At 39.6% G+C, this 22,535-nt stretch overlaps 3 protein-coding genes across 7 annotated transcripts in view; 1 reads left to right on the forward strand and 2 right to left on the reverse strand.

The window, feature by feature from the left end:
• Positions 1-314: 314 nt before the first annotated feature.
• LOC118360145 (prostaglandin E synthase 3-like) lies at positions 315-5,534 on the forward strand. 4 transcript variants are annotated; one of them, XM_052482517.1, is made up of 9 exons: positions 315-556; positions 1,417-1,471; positions 1,638-1,747; positions 3,085-3,154; positions 3,293-3,391; positions 3,643-3,732; positions 3,855-3,926; positions 4,108-4,126; positions 4,303-5,534. In XM_052482517.1, the coding sequence occupies exons 2-9, from the start codon at positions 1,466-1,468 to the stop codon at positions 4,320-4,322; spliced, it is 486 nt and encodes a 161-aa protein (XP_052338477.1). In that variant the 5' UTR covers positions 315-556; positions 1,417-1,465; the 3' UTR covers positions 4,323-5,534. The 4 variants fall into 4 exon arrangements, with proteins under 4 accessions (XP_052338477.1, XP_035595227.1, XP_052338478.1 ...); XM_052482518.1 differs by lacking the exon at positions 315-556 and adding an exon at positions 563-727; XM_035739334.2 differs by lacking the exon at positions 1,417-1,471 and having other exon boundaries at positions 318-556; positions 1,634-1,747.
• Positions 5,535-6,472: 938 nt separating this feature from the next.
• LOC118360144 (lens fiber major intrinsic protein) lies at positions 6,473-13,562 on the reverse strand. The gene is made up of 4 exons (XM_035739332.2): positions 11,335-13,562; positions 10,267-10,431; positions 9,531-9,611; positions 6,473-9,320 (listed from the first exon to the last, which is right to left on the reverse strand). The coding sequence occupies exons 1-4, from the start codon at positions 11,692-11,694 to the stop codon at positions 9,135-9,137; spliced, it is 792 nt and encodes a 263-aa protein (XP_035595225.1). The 5' UTR covers positions 11,695-13,562; the 3' UTR covers positions 6,473-9,134.
• A 4,418-nt stretch (positions 13,563-17,980) lies between these two features.
• The window catches only part of stat6 (signal transducer and activator of transcription 6, interleukin-4 induced), a 50,453-nt gene continuing 45,898 nt past the window's right edge, over positions 17,981-22,535 (reverse strand). For both annotated transcript variants that reach the window (XM_035739339.2, XM_035739338.2), the window contains 2 exons: positions 22,081-22,186; positions 17,981-21,657 (listed from right to left, as the gene is read on the reverse strand). In XM_035739339.2, coding sequence (XP_035595232.2) covers positions 22,123-22,186 — 64 coding nt within the window. In that variant the 3' untranslated portion in view covers positions 17,981-21,657; positions 22,081-22,122. The remainder of the gene's footprint in view (positions 21,658-22,080; positions 22,187-22,535) is intronic.

Genomic DNA, 22,535 nt, shown 5'->3' on the forward strand with positions numbered 1-22,535 from the left:
GTCACCTAATAATCCCCAGTTTACAACTGGCTCATTCCTCTCCCCTGTAACTATTCCCCAGCTCGTTGCTGCAAATGGGAACGTGTTCTCAGTCAATTTACCGGGTAAAATAAAGGAGATGGAAGATTTTGTTTCTGTTTCGTGTATTTCTGTTTCCCATTTATTGATAATTAATTACAAAAATCACATGTGTGTATATATATATATATATAAAATGTTTACACACGTAACACCTGTTCGTACACACCTGCGTTGTACAGGTGAAATCGTTGAAATGTTACAGATCGTGTGTGTGCGTGTTGCCACGGTAACGGCGTTCAGCCTAGGCTTCAGGTAAAGCGCACGCAAGAAACTTCCCCCGGCACGAGAGAATGATCCAGAAAGGTCTCCAGACGGTGATAGTGAAACCAGCGATTTCGAGAGATACGTCATTGCGCAGGAGAACGAGGAAACATTTTGCCCTGTCATATTTAGCTACGGATTGAACTCGATTATCCAACAGCACATTGTGACGAATACTGCCTTTTTGGAGTGAAAGAACTAGATAGCAAGAGATGTAAGTGTGGGATGGAGGGTCGGATGAGAGAGCTAGCGTCCAAAGCAATGGCCACCCTTGCGAATGCAGGGTAGCGTGCTAGCAATTTAGCCATAGCTAGCTTCAAGTTTTGTTACTCAGAGCTTATCTATGTTCGCTAGCCAACGTTACTTGTCTGGAATGCTCCGACATGTATGTATAGCAACTCTGCAATAAAAGTACATTTTGTCCACGGGACATAAAAGGCAACGCTATAGCTTTAGCTAACCGTAGCTAGCTAACGTTAGGCCTACATGCACATGGGGTTACGATTAGTGGGAATGAATGGAGCGCTTGTCAGTTCACTCTAGTCGAATTGTCAGCTTTACACGCCAGGAAATGTCCCATTTGAGCCGTAATGAGATATTATCAGTAATACAAGGCTGGGCTTTAGTTCTCCACAGCGGTTACATGAGCAGATAGTCCTTTATTCACGTGGGCTAGCTATTTCCTTGCAAATATACTAGCCTAGCAAACGTTACTGGCTTGCAAGTTGGAGTGACATTCCATGTGACCTGTCTAGCTAGCTCATTAATGAATATATGGAAGGGTGTTGGATCTGGTTAGCCAAGAATAACCATTAGGAATTGCTAGCAAAACCACTGAAATAAGGGCAGAGACCAGTGACAATGAGCCACCTGATCAAGTATAACCTTGGATCAGGTTGAATGGGTGGAGGAGCTAGACTAGCTTGGCCACCTGATGATGAATGTACTGTATATTGTATTGAATGTATATTGTATTGAATGTAACCAAACAATATTATCTATCTTCGTTAGCTAGTCAATGTTTAAATTAAACGTGCATGCTTTTTCTGTTTCTCCTGATGACGCATGCAACAGACCCGGAGACTGCTTTCTAAACAGCAAATTATTCAGTTTTGCATCCAAAATGAAAGTATTTTATCCCTTCATTGTTTTCCATCCCAATTTCCTAATGATGTGTTTGCAATTTCCCAAATCTTTATGTTTGGATTTTATGAACAGAACCTAGAAGACATTGGCTGTTGCTTTGTAATGGACTTTGTAATGGTCTTCTCTCTTCTCTATTGTCCAATAGGCAGCCAGCAACAGCAAAGTGGTTTGACAGAAGGGACTCAGTGTTCATTGAGTTCCTGGTAGAAGACAGCAAAGATCTTAAAGTAAAGTTTGAAAAATCAAAACTTGATTTTCGGTAAGCTGCTTCACCATTACCCGGGACACACTGCATTTTAATTGACACTGATGTTAGGATCAATTGTGAGCTGTCCATAAATTACGCCTATTGCACTTGCAGAAGCAGTTTCCCGGACACAGATTAAACCTAATCCTGCCTGGACTAAAAATAATATTTATTTTCCTTTTAGTCCAGGAATAAGATGAAATTTATCGGCCCTTACTGTCTGAATGAGCAAACCATTCATCTACAGTGCCTTCAGAAAGTATTCACACACCTTGACATTGACTATCCCTTTGAGCATGGTGAAGTTATTAATTACACTTTGATGGTGTATCAATACACCCAGTCACTACAAAGATATAGGCGTCCTGCCTATCTCAGTTGCTGGAGAGGAAGGAAACTGCCCTAACCCATGAAGCCAATGGTGACTTTAAAACAGTCAGACTTTAATGGCTGTGATAAGAGAGAACTGAGGAAGGATCAACAACATTGAAGTTACTCCACAATACTAACCTAATTGACTGAGGGCAAAGAAGGAAGCCTGTGCAGAATACCCATTTTCCAAAACATACATTGTTTGCAACAAGGCACCAAAAGTAATACTGCAAAAATGTGGCAAATCAAATCACCTTTTGACCTGAATACAAAGTGTTATGTTTGGCGTAAATACAACACATTACTGAGTACCACACTCCATATTTTCAATCATAGTGGTGGCTGCAGCATGTTATGGGTATGCTTGTAATCGTTAAAGATTTGGGAGTTGTTCAGGATATAAATGAAACTGAATAAAGCTAAACAAGCAAAATCCTAGTGGAAAACCTGGTTCAGTCTGCTTTCTACCAGACACTGGACAATAACCTAAATCACAAGGCTAAATATACACTGGAGTTGCTTACCAAGAAGGCAGTAAATGTTCCTGACTGAGTTACAGTTTTGACTTAAATCTACTTGAAAATCTGGCAAGACCTGAAAATGGTTGTCGAGCAATGATCAACAACAAATTTCACAGAACTTAATTTTTTTTAAAGAATAATGGGAAAATCCAGGTGTGGAAAGCTCTTAGATATTTACCCAGAAAGACATGGCTGTAATCGCTACCAAAGCTACTTCTACAAAGTATTGACTCAGGGGTGTGAATACATCTGTAAATGAGATTTCTGTATTTAATTATCAATACATTTGTTTTCACTTTGTCATTATGGGGTATTGTGTGTAGATGGATGAAATAATAAAAAATATATATTTAATCAATTTTTAATTCAGACTGTAACACAACAAAATGTGAAGTAAGTCAAGGGGTATGAATACTTTCTGAAGTCACTGTATTTTACTCTGTTCTGTCTTTTCAGTTGTGTTGGCGGGATTGAAAACCTCAAACACCAAAATGAATTGGACCTTTTCGACTCAATTGACCCCAATGTAAGTATATATGTTTTTTCCATTTAGCTACTGAATCGCCAACTGCAATGACCTGGATGTTAAATAGGATGAAAAGATGATCCCTCATACAAAATGACTTGTAATATATTATGAGCATCTCTCTTCTTCTCCTTGTAGGAGTCCAAGCACAAACGTACAGACAGGTCTGTGTTGTGTTGTCTAAAGAAAGCAAAGGCGGGTATTGCATGGCCACGGTTAACAAAGGACAAGGCAAAGGTCAGAAATGTTTTGGTACAATATTCTACATTCCCTCTTCTGTTTTGTATTTCTGGGCTCTTCTTCAGAAAGTGTCTCGGGAGTAAGAGTGCTGATCTAGGATTACATCCCTCATGTTCATGTATCTTATTCATCAAAAAGGTCAAACTGATCAGCACTCCTACTCTGAGACTAAGATCACATAAGAGGGGCATTTTGTCTTAAATGTTGGTTAAAATGTTGATTTGGGATGTCTGTTTTGTTTTCCACAGTTTCAATGGCTGGGTGTCGACTTCAACAACTGGAAAGACTGGGAAGATGATTCTGATGAGGATCTGTCCAGTTTCGACAAATTCTCAGAGGCAAGCAAAAGCAAGCATGTCATTGTTGCACAAAGTGTGTAATGTTTATAAATGTGTTCAATTATTGTATTTTTATTTTATTTTTTTACGTCCAAACAGTGATTGGTGTCTCTTATTTTCAGATGATGAACACGATGGGAGGAGAAGACGGTATGCCAGATCTGGGCATGGGTGGTATAGAAGGTCTAAAAGAGGTTTGTGTTTCTCTCTTCTTTTTTTGTTATCTCCAAATTAACTTTACAGCAAATATCAAAGGAATTGCAAACATGTAACGTTACTGTATATGATGATGTAAGGAAAAGGATATCTACTTGCTTTTATGTTTTGCAGTTTCGAGTAAATTTGACACTAATCGTTCGTTTCTTTTATTTACAGCATGACAGTGATGATGAAAGTAAGTTTTGATAACATTTTAGCACACGACCAAAGAATGTAGCAAGCAGACATTCTTGAGCATTTTCACAGTACATTTAATTTGAAGTTTCTTGAAAATCCTCATACCATCCACACATGAGTGATGTTGTGGAATTGGTAGATTGACTTTTTACCTTAAGTCTTCTAACTTTTCAGAGATGCCAGACTTGGAGTAATGGGAGCATTAAAGGATGCTTTGTAACCGATGACAACAAGGAAGTAAAGCCTCCAAAGGTCGGTTGAAGAGGAAAATTAGAGATGAGTTATTGGTAGCCGTATTTGAAAGGAGGAAACGTCACCAGTTTTCCAAACACATCACAGGAAACTCGCTGACGAAAGACTGTCGTAACATAACACCAGAGCATTCTTTAGCCACTGTCCTAGTGTGGTGCTGTTCTAATTCTGCATGGAAAATTCAGTTGTTTCCATGTGTTGTTGTGGGGTTTAGTTCTATCATCCTTTAACTTAACCAGGGGCCACATTGTGGAACATTCAGATTGAAATACGTAATGTAGATCACACACGCCTCTGACATGTAGAGTTATGGAATCATGTCGGTTCTATTCATGCTATTTCTATCTGCAACGTTTGACAATGTTTGCCTGCTGAATGTGGCCCTGCTCTGATTGGATAATATCTTAGTTACACCCCACCTCTCCCTTTTTTATTTAATAATGTCTGTGAGGTTACGTATTAAATTTAGACATATTTGTGAATTGTAAATTAGGGGGGAAAAACAGGTTTCAAAACAACCGCCTATTTTCAATAAAGTAGTTTCTTTTTTAAATTAAAAATGCCCCATTTTATTGTTCATACTGTTAATTTTGTTTGTTTAATTTTTGTTATGTATCTATAGTTTTAACTCCAAGCAAATATTTTCCCAGTGTCCATTAATGTGCAAATATTACAGGTAATAGTTCATTCATTGATTTTAAATATTGAGGTATTTAAATGAATATGCATGTTAACCTTATTTTACAGTATAACTTAAGTTGTATGTTATAATGATACAACCTTTCCGTGCAATCTCATTTTGCGAGGATGTTTTTTCTTTAGTATATATCAATGTAAATACCTAACAATTTCAAAGGATATACCGGTAGTTTATTTCAACATTTTGGACATTTTGTATCAAACAAAAGTGTTGGAGCAGATGTCAAAAATATTATTTATTCTGTTTTCAAAAGGGTGCAGAAACATAACAAAAACAACTTGTCAATAAATTACCTAATTTAATTTGCAAGTGTTAAAGCAAATGCACTACTATGTTTCGGCAACTTTTTTTTATTTTTATTTTTTGCAGATCAGATTAAATAAATTTCAGTTTGTTAAATGCAGTGGGAATTTTTGTTTCCGTATTTCTAATAAACTGTCTGAGACTAAGTTGATGTTTGGAGGTTGTCCGGTTTAATACAGTGTCTCTTGCTACTTAAAGTGAGAATAACATGTCTCCAATAGAGGGTATGAACAAAGATAATTTGTTATTTCAGCATTGTCACTTACATGCTTATACATCCTCTGGCCACCAGGTAGTGCTAATGGCTACAAACCCAGATATAGGCTATTGAGAGAATCTATTCAGATTAGGAACCATCATATTAATATGTGCTGCCAGTCTAGGATACCTTACCTTTTGGACAGTCCCACTTGAAGTTTTCATTTTCCTAAAATGATTTGCCTTTGGGTCAGTATAGGAGCATGCTAAATGTCACAACTGTGTGCCATTCAGAGAGAATAATATGAGACTTTAGTAAACACTAACACACTAATTGATGTCTTAATGTTGGTAATATTCTCCTTATCGAAGATGTATGCACAAACCATTAATTCCAGGTCCATTTTACTTACATAAATTCAATCCCTGTTCGAGTTAATAAATATCAAATTTATATTGCGGTTAGATTTTACAATTTGGTTAGAAATAATGTATATTCGGTTCAAGGGGATTGGAGCCAATTGAGTTTATATAATTGAATTTAGTACCCTATGTCATTGAGACCAGTAGAGACAGTGCTCATCATTTACCAAAAGATATTTGTGTAAAATTGAGAGTTTTGTGAAAATAAAGATATAAAACACCTGTCATCTCCCTGTTAATAATGAACATCAAAACGTTTTTTTCCTACAGTTCAATCTAGAAAAAAACAGACCGACAGAAGAATCTGAATTTTAGGAAGTTTTTTTTTACATATAAAATAATAAATCCAGGGTTCTCTGATTATGAAAGTATGTTTATAATATGTTCTTGATAGGATCCAAGCATATTGTTATACTGTATCATGTCTTTTCCCATACCTTTCATAACCAAATGGCCAAAGAGGAGACATTGTATAGATTTGAAATTATATTGTCTATCCATCCAGTTTCAACAATCATGGTCAATTAAAAAATAACATTTTACACTGTACATCACAAAGCTTTTCAATGGAATACAAACATAATTATTTTAATTTCAAAATGTTCAACATAAGTCATAAACTAAAATAAGGAAGGAAATCTATTCTATCTACCGCTGGAGGAATCAAGCGAAATGAAAGTGAATGTAAAAGGAGAATCGGCTTCATGTCTTGTTCAGTTTACTGCTCTATCAAGTAGTGAAAATGGAAGTGGTTTGTAATAACACTATGAGCTGGTTCAACACTGCAGTACCCCTCCATCGCATCACAAGAGTCCCTGCAGCATCAACTGTCCTGTCACCTTTAGATCGGAACACAAAATGGCCACCTTGTAAACTGCGGGAGGAGGTAGGGTGTGAAAGCAGGAAGCAGGAATGGAGGGAAGAGTAGGACTTAGGAGTCAAAAAAGGGGGGTTTGACCTCCAAGTTTAATGTCCCTCTGATGCAGATGTTATGAAGAGATCATACAGGTGCACATTTAGTTTACCTCACGTCCACACCTAGTAACACAAAGCTAAAGAATTAAATCGCCTCAGTTTAGGTGATTATCTTCTCGATTCTTCTCTGTTTTTACCCCCCAGGTTTAAGAACCATAGCCTGGTTTCAGATCTGTTTGTACTGTCTTGCTAACTTGGTGGCAACATAGCACAAACAGAACTAGGACCAGGTTATAAGAACCTGAGTTTGGAGGGCAAAACAGACTAGATATCAGAGAGGTGGATGGACTTACCAGTACACTGAAAATAACTCCCTGATCTTAAATCGATCCCGCTTCCCCTAGAGAGAAAAGAGAACCTCTCCCCTTAGAGAGAAGAGAAAACGCACCAGGTGTCTGCTTAACACCAGCAAGAAGCCACTGCATCATCATGCACTCATTTTGGTTTTCAGCCACATTTGGGTGATTTTTTTTTCTTTAAAAGGTTATGTATAAGAAAGAACTACAATCAACTAAGAAAACGAGCTTGATCCACAGAACAAAGCCAGTCAGGTTTTTTGTTGCTGTTGTTATTACATAAAATGACACGAAATGAAAGCCAATCCAGCTGTCACACGTCTGTACATAAATCCGCTCTAAGGGCACAAGCTTTAATGGAAAAAAAAGGCATTCCAGAAACGGAGTAAAACGTAACAGTCTGGTACAGACAATACTGGTACTGAACTGCATACAGTAAAAACCCTTTTATCTTCTTAGGCACTTAACATGGCTGTATCGAAGTCAAGGAGAGCCAACAGGTCAAAGAAGTGGAATTTTGTAGTAAAAAAATTTATAATAATGTACAATTTGGTAGCTTTGCAGTAGGAGACTTGCGCCAGTAACCGAAAGGTTTCTGGATCGAATCCTCGAGCTGACAAGTTAAAAATCTGTCGTTCTGCCCTAGAGCAAGGCAGTTAATCCACTGTTCCCCGGGCGCCGATGACAATTAAGGCAACCCCCCGCACCTCTCTGACTCAAAGGGCTTGAGTTAAATGCGGAAGACACATTTAAGTTGAATGCATTCAGTTGTACAACTGACTAGGTATCCCCCTTTCATTTTCAAGATGTGTTTAAATAGAGATGGAGATTGAGTTAACAAAAGACCTGTTAAATTTTGTGTGTTGTGTGTTTATTCTGATATAAATCTGACTGTGTTTGTGCTTCCCTTGAAGAGACACAGACTCAGAACAATTTAACTTCAACGCAAAAATTTAAGGGCTTTGCGATAAAAGGGGAGCACTCTAAACATGTCTGTAAAACTACTAGTGAATCAGAACTTTACTGTAGCAAAATCAATGAAGGAGAAGGGGGGGGGCAAAGGATGCTTCTTTCCCTTAGAATAGGATACAGCATGATGAATAAAGACAACAAAGCATGATAACGAACAAGGGAATTGTGGTAATGAAAAAAGGCCAGAATAAAAATGGTTTGCTAAAACAGGCACACAACACGCACACACAACACACGCAAGACTTGAAAATGGAATTTGAGTTGAATAAAATCCTCATAAATTCTTTAAAGGTATAATATAACATACATGTCAGGTTCCCGAAGTTTCATGAAACAAAAACAAAAAAAGCACAAGGGAGAGATTCAAACTGGATGAAAAAAATGAAAAAGCATGCAGAAGTCCACTGCTCTACTGTAGCTTCACTCCTAGCAGACTACAAACGAGCGAGAGAGAGAGAGAGAGATGCCCCTGTCCTGAGCAGTTATAGCCACCTGGTCAGCCAGGAGTGACCCATTCCCTACACCACAGGCCACAGCAGGGTGCTTTCTTCAGTGGCTAAGTCCTCTTCTTACCCTACGTCTTTATCCTGCAGTCCAAGGGGGGAGGTATGGGTGAGGGTCAGTGGTGGAGTGTTGGAGGGTGGTTAGGGCTGTTTCTGGATCAGCAGAGTGAGAATGAGGATGGTGAGGAAGGTGGAATTGTTGTGAGGGTGAGGAGGGTTTGTGTCTATGGTCCATATGTACTATGTGTGTGGGTGGGTTAAATGGGAAGGGGGGGAAGAGGTATGTGTGTGCGTGTGTGTTGGGTGGGGTTGAGGGTTCGGAGGGGGTTTGGGTACAGAATAGGGGGATAGGGGGTTCAAAAAGCCAACCTTCTTCACCCAGGCTTATAGGGCCTGAGTCTTGAGCTCGATGGCCTCTCCTCGGGTGTCCTGCTGGCTCTCAGCCTCTGGGGGCCTGGTGCCCTTCAGTATGGCCATCCTCTCAGAGAGACCGCGCATGCGGGGAAACAGCATGAAATCATAGATAATAGCTCCCATAGCACCACCAATCATCGGACCCACCCAGTACACCTGGCACAGGACCAGACCAGACCGGAGAGGGAGACAGAGACACAAAGAGAGAGATAGAAAGGGGAATGTGTTGGTGAGTTCATCTAGCTATTTCACAGTTCTAAACTCCAAACAACATATTGTAAGTTGTTGTAAATTGCTATAAATTGTTGTAAAATCTTTACATTGTTGTACGTTGTGGCTTTGTAAGGTGTGAACAAAGTGTCTTACCCAGTGGTTGACAAAGTTTCTGACCAGGACAGCGGGGGCGAAGGACCTGGCAGGGTTCATTCCAGTACCAGTGTAGTACATCTATGTCAAAGAGAATAGACCGGGGTTATATTTTGGTAACAGTATGTAGAGTGCAGTGGTGAAAAACCTACCTACATCATACAATAGTACTTTTTAATGCCCTCATATTGGTCTATCTAGAGTCCTGACCAACCCATCAAAACAATGGTCACAGAGATGGGGATTCCCATGTTTAATCAGGCATTCCTGCTTCTGACATCATCTACTCATATACATTATTGGAATTGACCTATCCCTAAATATCCCACTTTGACTGATGTTCTATATTGTTCAGGGCCAGGTTTCCCAAAAGCATCGTATTGTAGCACTAAAATCATGTTTCGTCCACTCAATTTCAAAGGAATTACGATGATCTTAGTGCTACACTGCATTTGGGAAACCTAGCCCCGATCATATCATAATGAGTCATAATGGTCTCTTACCACCCCACTCCAAGCCTATGTCTCTTAGTTTAGTTTATTGCTCTTTCAGCATTATTACAAGTTATTAAAAACAGTTGTCAAAAAAGTTAAGTAAATACAATATTTTTAAAGTGCTAAAAATCTCGAAGCTTCAACCAACCCAACCCTGTGTCCAAGCCCATTTTCACCCAATACAATTCCCTGTATTCTATGGTCTATAAACATATTTTATATATTTGGAATACATGTCTTACCCCCAGCAGGTGTCCTATGAGGACAGAGAAGCCGATGGCTAGGGCGGCAGAGCCCAGGCGTCCATTACGCCTCTCATCTGTCACAGCGAAGATGCAGACAACCAGCTGCAGAGTGAGGAACACCTCCATGGTGGTGGCCATGCCCAGGCTGATACCTGGCTGCAGCTGGAGAAGGGGAGCGAGATAGAACAGACAGTTGAATGAATGATTACTGTTCACTTTTTGAAGTTATTTCTACTCCATTGGCCGGTATGAAAAACTCTAACAGTCAGTCAATCAATCAATAGGTTAAACCTTGAAGGCATAAAAATAGCTCACTAAAAAAGTATAATTGGCAAATCTTACATTGCGCATGCATTCTAAAGTGGAGTGGTGTTTTTGTACACATTTAATAACAGATATTTTATGACTATTAACTATTCATAACATCTAACGTTGTTCAAATATAAATATTTACGGTACCAGTCAAAAGTTTGGACTCACCTACTCTATCCAGGGTTTTTCTTTATTTTTTACTATTTTCTACATTGTAGAATAATCGTGAAGACATCAAAACTATGAAGTAACACATATGGAATCATGTAGTAACCATCCTTTGCCTTGATGACAAGTGCTCAGCATATGTGGGAACTCCTTCAAGGCTGTTGGAAAAACATTCCCCATGAGAGAATGTCAAGAGTGTGCAAAGCTGTCATCAAGGCTACTTAGAAGAATCTCAAATATAAAACATATTTGGATTCGTTTAACACTATTTTGGTTACTACATGATTGCATATCTGTTATTTCATAGTTTTGATGTCTTCACTATTATTCCACAATGTAGAAAAGGGTAAAAATAAAGAAGTCATGGTTACACACACAGATGTTCTTTATCACCTGTCAAGTTAATTTCATTTATTCATGGCAGATGACAATGCAACTCTGAAATGTGTGATTGTCTCCACAGACTTTCCTATCAGGGTTGTGATCAATTCCATTTAAATTCAGCTGAATTGACTGAATTGAAATGGAATTGACCCCAACCCTGGTTCATTCCTGCATCACCTGTCATTGGTCAGTTAGTCTTACCGTGTTGAGTGCCAGGTTTCCCCTCATGTTGTTGGGGGTGACCCCATAGAGCACGGCGGCCCCGGCCAGCGCCCCCAGACACTGGGCCACAATGTAGAAAAAGGCGCGGAACAGGGACATCTGGGAGCCAATCAGGTAGGCGAAGGTGACGGCCGGGTTGATGTGTCCCCCGCTGATGTGACCGATGGACTGGATGAGGGTGGCAGCGGCCAGGCCGAAGCAAAAGGCCACATGGAGAACGTTGTGGGGCCCGGTGGTCCAGCGCAAAGCCGCCCCCAGACCAAAGAACACAAAGAACATGGTGCCATAGAACTCGGCAAACACTGCCCGCCAGAACGACATGGACCGGAACTCCCACATTGTGGCCAAAAAGTCAAGAGGCTACCCCAAAGCAATGGAGGGATGAAAAGAGGAGCGAAAACAGGAGAAAATGTGTATTCTCCTTTTGAGTCACCAAGCTCTGTTTACCGTATCAATAATGACTATCTCAGTGATGCCTTCACGGTAGTATAAACAAAAAACAAGACAGCAAACTTAAAAGCATAAAGTGCCTCTCTAAACCTAAAGATGCTTCCGCACTTAAACAACAGTTCCACATGCAACTCTCTAGGAGTCACTAACTAACTGACTTCCAATGACCTACACCGTCGCTATCTGTCTAGTCTAGTCATAGAGACCTGTGTCCTGTCTGTGTGGAGCAGAGCGTTGGTCTCTATATGCCAACCCTACTGGTGGTTAGTAGAGGAACATTGATAGACAAAGGTTGAGCATGTCCTGCAGACATTTAGCCTCACTGTCAGAGCAGGGGGAGCCCACGGGACTATTTATAACGGCCCCAGGGCCACGGACCCCGGGGGAGGGGGCTGGGAGGGGCCACCACACAATACAACAAATCAAAACAAAAATACTTAACCCTTCTAACACCCTGACCTCTCTCTGCCCAGTGCCCATGCCAGGGTTCATCATCCTAACCCTTAACCCTAACTATGAGCTTCATATTGCCCAGGGGCCATGTAGAGAAGGACACAGCTGAAAGGTTTAAGGGGGATATTTTTTAGAAAAGATACATTCAAATACATGAGGTTTTTATAGACATATTACTTTTGATCATGTGTCAACTCAGGAAATTCATATTGAACAGGAATCATCATTTTCAGTGGGATTCATAACTGATGATGTTGTTAATGTTAGATGTTGGTTGAGGACAGGAAGGCCAGATAAATGGTTTATTGACATTCTGCTACAACCAGTAGTGGATTGCTTCAGACAAATATAAGACCTGGGCTAAACATATGGGTCTGCCGGCGCCTGGTTAGCCTTTCCAGAGTCCCATTTGGCCCATCTCATCTCTCCAGTGGGGGGAAAAAAAAAGGTCTGGTCTTCCTTTCTCAACATTCTTCAAGTGCTGACAGACGCCAGAGAACAATCCCAGTATTCATAACACCATAGAGCAAGTGAGGCCCCATAACGGAAACCAGCCTGAACTCACAACTGCTGCCAATAGAAAGACTGAACTCATATGTGTTGTTATGCATGCAACCCCTATGGACACAGAGAGGAGCAGTACTCTTTATCTCATTATGACGTGAAAGATGGGCCGAGTTACTGTCTGTTATGACAATATCAATGTAACTCTGACAATATTCTTTGATTACTGAGGATTTATAATGTGTTGCTTTACGTCAATGCAAATCAGTGATATAAACTATACTCATATAAAAAAAAAAAGATTTGCCTCTACAATGTTGTTCTCAACTGTCAGCCTTTTCCAAAGTAGATCTCTAACACTGGCTTGAACTAGTCACAGGACTTCAACCTGTAATCATGTGTCATGTTCTGTTTAACCCCCTCAATTGGCAGAATGCCGAGTAGCACACTGCACCCAGAGGAATCCCTCACTATCAATCGGCCTTTCTCTATCAATCGGCCTTTCTGTGTCCTTTTGTCCCACATACTCAACTATTCTCATTCTCACACATCCACTCTATTAACCACTTCAATTAAAACTCCTAGTGAATGATCATTACATTCATTGCAATACATGCATTACTTTATTCTCCATATGTAGTGCTGTCCATAGTATTCAGGATGTGTGCAGTGCAATGCAAGTTGGTTCTACACAGCCCCAGAATTGATTAGGCAGACTTTTACATTGTATATGGTGACTGAGAGGAGATGCTCGGGCTCAGGACAGATAAAGCTGCAGATAAACCCGTGTTTGGGGGTGCAGCAGAAGGTTTGGCATTGAGCTTCTGCACTGGAGCATCCAGCATCACGCTGACCAGGCTAGGCCGCCAGAGAGGGCGGATGGAACTGAGCCGTGAAAGCATAGTGCTGTGGTCAGGGGCTTTTCCCCTCCCGTCCTTTCATACGCTGGAGAAACAAAACGCTGGCAGTAACAGATTCTGTCGCTTTCCACGATCTGTTTTTGTCTTCCTGCGCCTGCTGTCAAATGTATAAGAGCTTCCCTTATCCATGGTGGAGCAATAGCTGATCATTTAGCCTACTCTTTCCATCCCATCCCTATATGCACTATGTAGCCGACCCCTGACAGGAGTGCTTATAGTACAGCCCCATGGAACTAAGAATACATTGATTTTGGGTGAGCCATGTATGATATAAATGACCATGTGTATTCAAAGGGAAAGGGATGTTTTATTTTTATGGTAAGATCAGTGTAACTCTAAGCTATTCTCTCATGCCAGTCAGCTGCACACTTAAATGTCATTTCCATGTCACCTCTGGAGAAATTGAGGAAATTCAGTTGAGCACGTTGGATGCTAGCACAATATTTTCGTGAGTTGGCAAACAACTGAAGTAAACGAAGAACACTCAATTCTGTATTATCTCCAAGTCTGAGACGGTCACATTTGTTAAAACCAAGCAGAGAGAGTCATGAGATCATTTGTTTTGGTACTGTCCATATGTGGCTTGTTTTTGGTGGCAGGAATGGCTGAAGAATTGCAACATTTACCTGGAGATAACTCTGCAGATAGCACTGCTGGGTGTTTTGAAAAGTCATAGTCAAATCAATAATATAGTAATACGTTTAGCTCAAATGTTCATCTTTAGTTTACAATCTGTAGAAACAATGAGAACAGAAAGGTTCAAAACCTTAGTGAAACTTCACAGCACAGTTGAAAAATATATGGAAAATAGAAATAAAAACTGGACGGTGTTCAAAGATAGATGGGAGGAGCTGAGTGGAGCTGAAGGGTGGGGCTAAAAACAACAAGATAACTCATGTAAAATATACTGTGTCCGGAAAATGTATTTAGGTTCAGAACTTTATTGAACCAGCACAGTTAAAAATACATATCAAATAGAAGATAGATGGGAGGGGTTGAGGGGAGCTGAAGGATGGGATTGAAAACAAACAAAAGTTAACTATTGTAAAAATACATTGTGCCCGTATAATGTGCATAAGTGTTGTTGTCCATTCGTTTACTCCAATTAGGGGAGGGGTGGTAGGGTTAGGGGAAATGAAAAGAAAAATGATTTAAAAAAAATCTAATATATATATTTAGCCAAAAATATATGGGGGATTGGAAATGATGCAGATAATTACATTGATGGAAGCTCCAATCTATCCTCAATATTAAAAGCTGTTTTCTGCCTGGCCTGTAGATATTGGTAAGGCAAAGACAAACCAGGCTCAGAATCAACTTGTTGGGTGGTGGGTTGCTGTATCTCTTTTGTGGTCTATGCATTCTGCCTCCCTCCCAGCCAGTTCTGCATTGGTAAGCATTCTATTGTGGGTGTAAGCCTGTTTTACAGAGGACGGGGTTAAAACCTGCAAGAGTGGGGAATTTATCTTCTATCACCTCTCTGCTTCAGACTGCTGACACCAACACAACTAACCAATCCACAGCCCCTCTCTCTACCATCAAACCCATAGCTCGCTACCATCTATCTCCTACTCTCCAACATCAGCTCCAACACTATGTGGTAGAAACGCACACTACAGCACACAGAAGCCAGGACAATCTCCTACTCTCCTCAATACCAGTCCTGGGCTGCCTCACAGGCACTACATTGTGGTAGAAATACTTATTACAACTCTCACTACAGCACAGACAGACACCTGGAGAACTGAGTAGAACATACATGGCCGCAGACTAGTAATATAAGAATATAATGCACTGTGTACAAAACACTAAGGACACCTGCTCTTTCCGTGACATAGACTGACCAAGTTAAAGATGGGAGGGGTTGAATGGAGCTGAAGGGTGGGACTAACCAATGTAAAACATACAGGGTCTTTAAAATGTATATAGGTTCAGAAATTTGGTGAAATAGCAGTTACAAATAGAAATAGAGGAAGGACTAAAAACAAACAAAACATCTATTGTAAAATAGATTGTGTCTGTAAAATGTGTATACAACTGAGAAGCCTAAGTGTTATTGTTTATTAGTTTACTCCAATTAGGAGAAGGGTGGTAGGGTTTGCGGGGAATATAAAGGTATATTCTAAAAAAAAGTATGTATATCTATATACAGTTGAAGTCGGAAGTTTACATACACCTTAGCCAAATACATTTAAACTCAGTTTTTGACAATTCCTGACATTCCCTGTCTTAGGTCAGTTAGGATCATCACTTCATTTTAAGAATGTGAAATGTCAGAATAATACTAGAGATAATTATTTATATCAGCTTTTATTTCTTTCATCACATTCCCAGTGGATCAGAAATTTACATACACTAAATTAGTATTTGGTAGAATTGCATTTAAATGGTTTAACTTGGGTCAAACATTTCGGGTAGCCTTCAACAAGCTTCCCACAATAAGTTGGGTGAATGTTGTACCATTCCTCCTGACAGAGCTGGTGCAACTGAGTCAGGTTTATAGGCCTCCTTGCTCACACACGCTTTTTCATTTCTACCCACAAATTTTCTATGGGATTGAGGTCCGGGCTTTGTGATGGCCACTCCAATACCTAGACTTTCTTGTCCTTAAGCCATTTTGCCACAACTTTGGAAGTATGTTTCGGGTCACTGTCCATTTGGAAGACCCATTTGCGACCAAGCTTTAACTTCCTGACTGATGTCTTGAGATGTTGCTTCAATATATACACATATTTTTACTTCCTCATGATGCCATCTATTTTGTGAAGTGCATCAGTCCCTCCTGCAGCAAGTCACCTCCACAACATGATGCTCCCACCCCTCTGCTTCACGGTTGGGATGGTGTTCTTCAGCTTGCAAGCATCCCCATTTTTCCTCCAAACATAACGATGGTCATTATGGCCAAACAGTTCTATTTTTGTTTCATCAGACCAGAGGACATTTCTCCAAAAAGTACGATCTTTGTCCCCATGTGCAGTTGCAAACCGTAGTCTGGCTTTTTTTATGGCGGTTTTGGAGCAGTAGCTTCTTCCATGCTGAGCGGCCTTTCAGGTTATGTCGATATAGGACTCGTTTTACTGTGGATATAGATACTTTTGTACCTGTTCCCTCCAGCGTCTTCACAAGGTCCTTTGCTGTGGGATTGAGCTTGAAGGTAGGCCTTGAAATACATCCACAGGTACACCTCCAATTGACTCAAATGATGTCAGAACCTTCTAAAGCTATGACATAATTTTCTGGAATTTTCCATGCTGTTTGAAGGCACAGTCAACTTAGTGTATGTAAACTTCTGGCCCACTGGAATTGTGATTCAGCGAATTATAAGTGAAATAATCTGTCTGTAAACAATTGTTGGAAAAATGACTTGTGTCATGCATAAAGTAGATGTCCTAACTAACATGCTGTAACTATAGTTTGTTAACAAGAAATTTGTGGAGTGGTTGAAAAACTAGTTTTAATGACTCCAACATAAGTGTATGTAAACTTCTGACATCAACTGTAGGTATGTGTATTTATATATGTATGCATATGTGTATGTATATATATATTTACCCCCCCAAAAATATGGGGGATTGGAAATGAAGCAGACAATTACATTGATGGAAGCAACAATCTTTCCACAATATTAAGCTGATCCACTCCTTAAAAAAAACAAAAAAACTGTGGGAAGCATTGGAGTCAACATGGGCCAGCATCCCTGTGGAATGCTTTCAACACATTGTGGAGTCCATGCCCTGACGAATTGAGGCTGTTCTCAGGGAAAAAGCGGGGGGGTGCGCAACTCAATATTACTGTGTTTGGTATATGTATGTCCCAAAGCGACTTACAGTCATGCGTGCATATATTTTACATACATGTGGACCCAGGAATTGAAACCACTATCCTGGCGTTGCAAGCACCATGCTCTACCAACTGAGCTACAGAGGACCACTTGTCTAGTGCGCTTTAGAGCAAGATGTTAATCTGCCTGTGAACAACAATCTTCTCCTTCAAGAGGCAGTATGACATTGATGGGAGTGCTGATCTAGTATCTGTTATTCATTATGATTTAACAGGCAAAACTAATTCTAGATCAGCAGTCCCACCATGGAATGTTTTTTTGAATATGGGCACAAGTGCCTTTGCTGGGAGGGAGGTGAATAGAAGTATGCTTATCATTGAACTGTGGAAACTCCAGATGGCAGTTGGTCAAGTTGTAGAATTGTTTTAATCCCTGTCTTAATCCTCTTGGTGTTGATTTTATATCTGTTTTGTGTGTTTCTTTGTCTAAAAAAAGGAAATCAATCCAAAACTTGAGAAAGAGTCGAACGATTATATTGTTTAGAAGACATACAAATACTGTTACATGCAACAGGATTGTTGCCTATATTTGATGATCATGATGAAGTCATTGAGGCAGGGGTAGTTAAATTGAATCAGCTGGGCAATAAGGGCATCTATGATGATGATACACAAAACCAACTATTAACAAATGTCTCACTCAATTCCATGGAAAATATTAAGGATAGCTGAGTAGTTCTTGAGAAAACCTCAAATGCATTTCCTTGATTCCTCACATCCTTTCTTCCATCGGATGAGTTCAGAGGTCTCTGACAGAGTTGATAAAAGCTGCTGTTGAGAAAAGCCTGCAGTTATGTTTTAGTTTAGCTTCAGACTCTGTTACATTGTACTTGAACCCTACTTACAGATGTAGGATCTAAATTTAGTCACTCTTTTGTTGCTGAGAATTTTCCTGCATAGCAGGAAATGCAAACTTGTAGTGTATTCAAGGTTTAAAAAGGCTTCTAAAGTTAGTAATTTCCACTTTAAAATATGAAAAATGTATCTTCCCCTACAAAAAAATGTCCATTATTTATAATGCACATAATAATTCACAATTCCTGTTGCTTTAGGTTTATTATCCTGCTGTAACAAACTGGCTCAAATTAAGATCCTACAGCTGTAAGGACTAAATAAGACTGTCATAGCCATGACATGACAGATGTCGTAAACAGTTGTGACAGTTTATGACAACTCTTTTAATAGTTCAAAGGAAAATAAATCTGAGTGAAGGTTGGTTGGTTTATATAGCCATGGGATTTACAGGAAATACATTTATTGTGGAACTATGAATAACTTCATTTGCTCACAACAAATTTAAAAAAGAAGAGAGAATGCTTCCGAATACGTGTTTGAGCAAAATATCAAGATACCTTTTCATAGTTGAGAATAAGACAGAATATATAATGGAGTATGGCATTCCCTTAGAGATAACAAAAGCGCTACTGGTCATTTAAAGGTAACGTAGTAAAAATGACAGAGAAATAACAAAGAATTGAATAGAAAGATGTTGTTTTGTATAATACATATACTATCATAATAGCAACCTATATTTGTGTTTGCTCATCTGAAACAACTATATTTAATCTCATCACCCAACAATCAATGATTTAATATCACTCTACTATGTGACTATGTAGGTTATGTCATGGAATACTGTACTTAAAAAAAAACCTTACAAATGGAAAGATATTTTCATTTTAAGCATTAGAGATCCAAACAGAATAACAATATTTTTTTGTGTGGGGGGGTTGTCTGAAAGTGTGGAAGTCCCCTTGTAATCTACTAGGATGTGAGGAATGTATCATTTGTACATACAAGCAAACACTGATAAATCATCAAACTACTACATAGTGAACTATCGGATTGACAGCTAATGATGATGCCGGTGTATTAAAGAAACACTTCACCTATTTCTAACCTCATATTCATTATATCCAGCCCCATAAGTGTCTACATATGTGCAAATGGTGTGTTTCTGAAATAGTCCTTTAAATGGAAACTACATTTACTGTATAGAAATGATGTATATAAGTACTGTATGAACACCCAACATGTACTTAATATGGCTGTGATCTGGTTTATTCCATTGGGTTAGAAAGCCTAGAAGTTTGTTCTCAGTCTCATACTGTAAGTAGCCTGGTTCCATATATGTTTGTGCTGGTATATTGCTCACTCATTTGGTCGTTGTCTTGGCTATACTATACTATTTATGTTGTCTGCATAATGTGGTAGTCTTCCCTTAGTACTATACTATTTATGTTGTCTGCATAATGTGGTAGTCTTCCCTTAGTGTAGTTCCCTCAGTCTCATATCCTTTATCCCAAAGTAGACAGAATCGTGACAGACGAAACAGACCAATGCACATGCGAGATTTGGTTCTGGGTGCCAAAATGCCAGGCCACAGCCTTTGCAAGAGTTTGACTAAATAGATGATCCAATGGCTTTTAACACACTTCTATATTATAAACTAGGGCAGTCGTTCCCAGATCTGGAGGTCCTCAGCAAAGGAAGAAGTTGAGAATGGGAACCACTGAACTAGGAGAAAGGAGTGATAGGTAGAATGTCTATGTCTCTCAGAACATCTCATCTCTCTCAACACTCTGGCGTCGATATTCACGTCATGAGAAGAATAGAATACAAACATTGTTTCCCATTCCCATTCATTATAAATGGGGGTCAATATACTATCATAATAGCAACCTAACTTCGTTGTAAATATGTTGTTATACATAAATAACAAAACATGCCGAAAAGCTGCTGTGTTGTTCAATGTACATGTAACCAGGTAAAAAAAAAACATCCCAACCTATGGTTTGCAATGCTCCCACGTAGGGAAATAAGAGCCTGCGAGAAGAGCCCTGTGGCATCAGGATTTTTGGCGTGGGAGAGTGGGAAATGTGGGCACCCGGTGTCCATGTAGGCTACACATAGCTATGTGTATGGAAAACATTACATCACAGGTAAGACATTGAACTTATTTAGTATAATCTGTTTGTAACTCTACCCACTACTTGAAGCGTAATGTTCCAGTCGGTAGCTAGCTATCACTCACTCCCTCACTTGGCTGCCAGCACCGTCATGAAAAGGGGCATGAGAGAAGCTCTACAATATTATGTTTTTCTAAGTATTGAGAACGCTCGGGAGCAGTCAATGTTGAAAAGTAATCTTTAAACATGTTTTACTTGTCTTAAATGTAGTTTTGTAATTGACTAAAACAAGCAGACAACAAGAAAATTGTGTTTGAAAAAGGTTGAGGTGTTGCTGTGAACCAACGGGGTAACCTAGGTAACCCCAGGTAATTTTCCCCACAGACGGGCAGGGGGCCACAATGTTCTAATACCGACTGGGAGTATAGATGAAGTAAATAGGTCAATCAAACTCAACTAAAACAATGGAATTGCTATGAAAACACTTGGGGGAAAGATCCCGATTCTCCTCATTGCCCCCCAGCAAAATTAGCTTACATTTAGGCTAATGTTTATAAGCGTATTTTACACTATGTTGAGGTAAAAATCGGAGTATAATGCTTGTGTAGATGTCAACTGCATCACATGTTCATGTCATCATTACCAATCAACTGAATTACAGTTAAAAAATTACTACCACCGATTTCTGTATGCTAGCTATGCTAACCATCTTATACAAACGGGAGTTAGCATTTAGCAGTCACTTCTAAACCTGAAAAGGGACAACTTCTACGTGTTATGCAGCGCAAATCCTTGCTGTCAGAGTGCAGTATAACTGCAGTATGCAAAAAACACCGTTTTTTTTACTGCTGTAATTTTGCAGTGTAACTGCAGTTAAGAGTGCAGTATAATTGCAGTTATTCTACAATTATGCTTCTAAAATACCACAGTCGACTGCAGTTCATGCACTTTTACTGCAGTTTCAAAACTGCAATTTTTTTTTGTAAGAGAACAGCCAAATACATCCAAAACGGACTTAAGTAAGCACATTACGGGCCTGTTACAATACATAAATCAAGACTCATTTGACGAATATCCACTTGTTAGATCAGAGTGATGAGAAACTGTCTCCACTGGGCTCCTCCTCCTCTTACATTCCCCCCTCGTCCTCTTCCTCCACTTCTTCCTACTCCGAGAGAGTGTTCAGAATCTCCTCTAGCTCCATCTCAGAAGTCGGCCCCTGGGACCTGAAAACACAAACACACAGTATATGGAGGGGTCTGAAGTGCTGTCCCAGTGAGGGGTCAAATACAGTGCATTAACATACCCCTCAAATACATACCCCTTAATTTATTACACAACTTGTTGGTACAGCTAGAATTCAAAATCCATTAAATTCCTTTTTTCACCCATCTACACACAATAAATACCCCTTAATGACAAAGTGATTAAACAAAAAAAAAGAAATTTGAAATGTTTGCAATTTTATTGTAAATGAAATACAGAAATATCTCATTTAGATAAGCATTCACACCCCTGAGTCAATACATGTTAGAATCACCTTTGGCAGCGATTACAGCTGCCAGTCTTTCTGGATAATTCGTTAAGAGCTTTGCATACCTGGATTGTACAATTTTTGCACATTTTATGTATGGTATGGTGTCACTCACATGTCCGGGCCAGGAAAGAGTCCATTGGGATTGGAGAGGGGGTCAGGATACATCCCCCTGTAGGGGTACTGGGGCCAGCTGGAAGGGGGTTTGGAACTGGTTGTTCCTGATGAAGAACATACAAAAGACTTAGATTCTTATTTGTAGCTATATTCAATTATGTAACTGTTCTTTAACCAGATGAGTCAAGTTAGCCTGTTTTTGATCTTGCCAACTCCAGTGACAACGAGTTGGCATGATAGCAGCAAACAGACTGGCACTCAGGCTAGAGTCCTGTCACTGGTCAATACACAGTAGCTCACAATTGCATGAGACATGAAACTGATGGAGTCTGTCTGGGATTTAAACCAACTGTCCAGTGTTTCCAGACTCCTATGAATTAATTATATGAGGGGAATCGTTTTCCTTACAAATGTTTTAAATTAAGTATGTAATAAAGCAACTTTTCTGTATTG

The sequence above is a fragment of the Oncorhynchus keta genome, chromosome 27, assembly GCF_023373465.1.
Source record: "Oncorhynchus keta strain PuntledgeMale-10-30-2019 chromosome 27, Oket_V2, whole genome shotgun sequence".
Classification (NCBI taxonomy): Eukaryota; Metazoa; Chordata; class Actinopteri; order Salmoniformes; family Salmonidae; genus Oncorhynchus; species Oncorhynchus keta.

What these genes read in the sequence shown, in the direction of transcription:
- LOC118360145 (XM_052482517.1), top strand. An exon ending in TAACAAAGGACAAGGCAAAG is followed by an intron (nt 3,392 to 3,642) that starts GTCAGAAATGTT and finishes TGTTTTCCACAG; the next exon opens with TTTCAATGGCTGGGTGTCGA. An exon ending in GTTTCGACAAATTCTCAGAG is followed by an intron (nt 3,733 to 3,854) that starts GCAAGCAAAAGC and finishes TCTTATTTTCAG; the next exon opens with ATGATGAACACGATGGGAGG.
- LOC118360144 (XM_035739332.2), bottom strand. Translation starts at nt 11,694, where the DNA reads ATGTGGGAGTTCCGGTCCATGTCGTTCTGGCGGGCAGTGTTTGCCGAG. An exon ending in TCATAGGACACCTGCTGGGG is followed by an intron (nt 9,612 to 10,266) that starts GTAAGACATGTA and finishes TCTTTGACATAG; the next exon opens with ATGTACTACACTGGTACTGG. An exon ending in GAAACTTTGTCAACCACTGG is followed by an intron (nt 9,321 to 9,530) that starts GTAAGACACTTT and finishes GTCCTGTGCCAG; the next exon opens with GTGTACTGGGTGGGTCCGAT.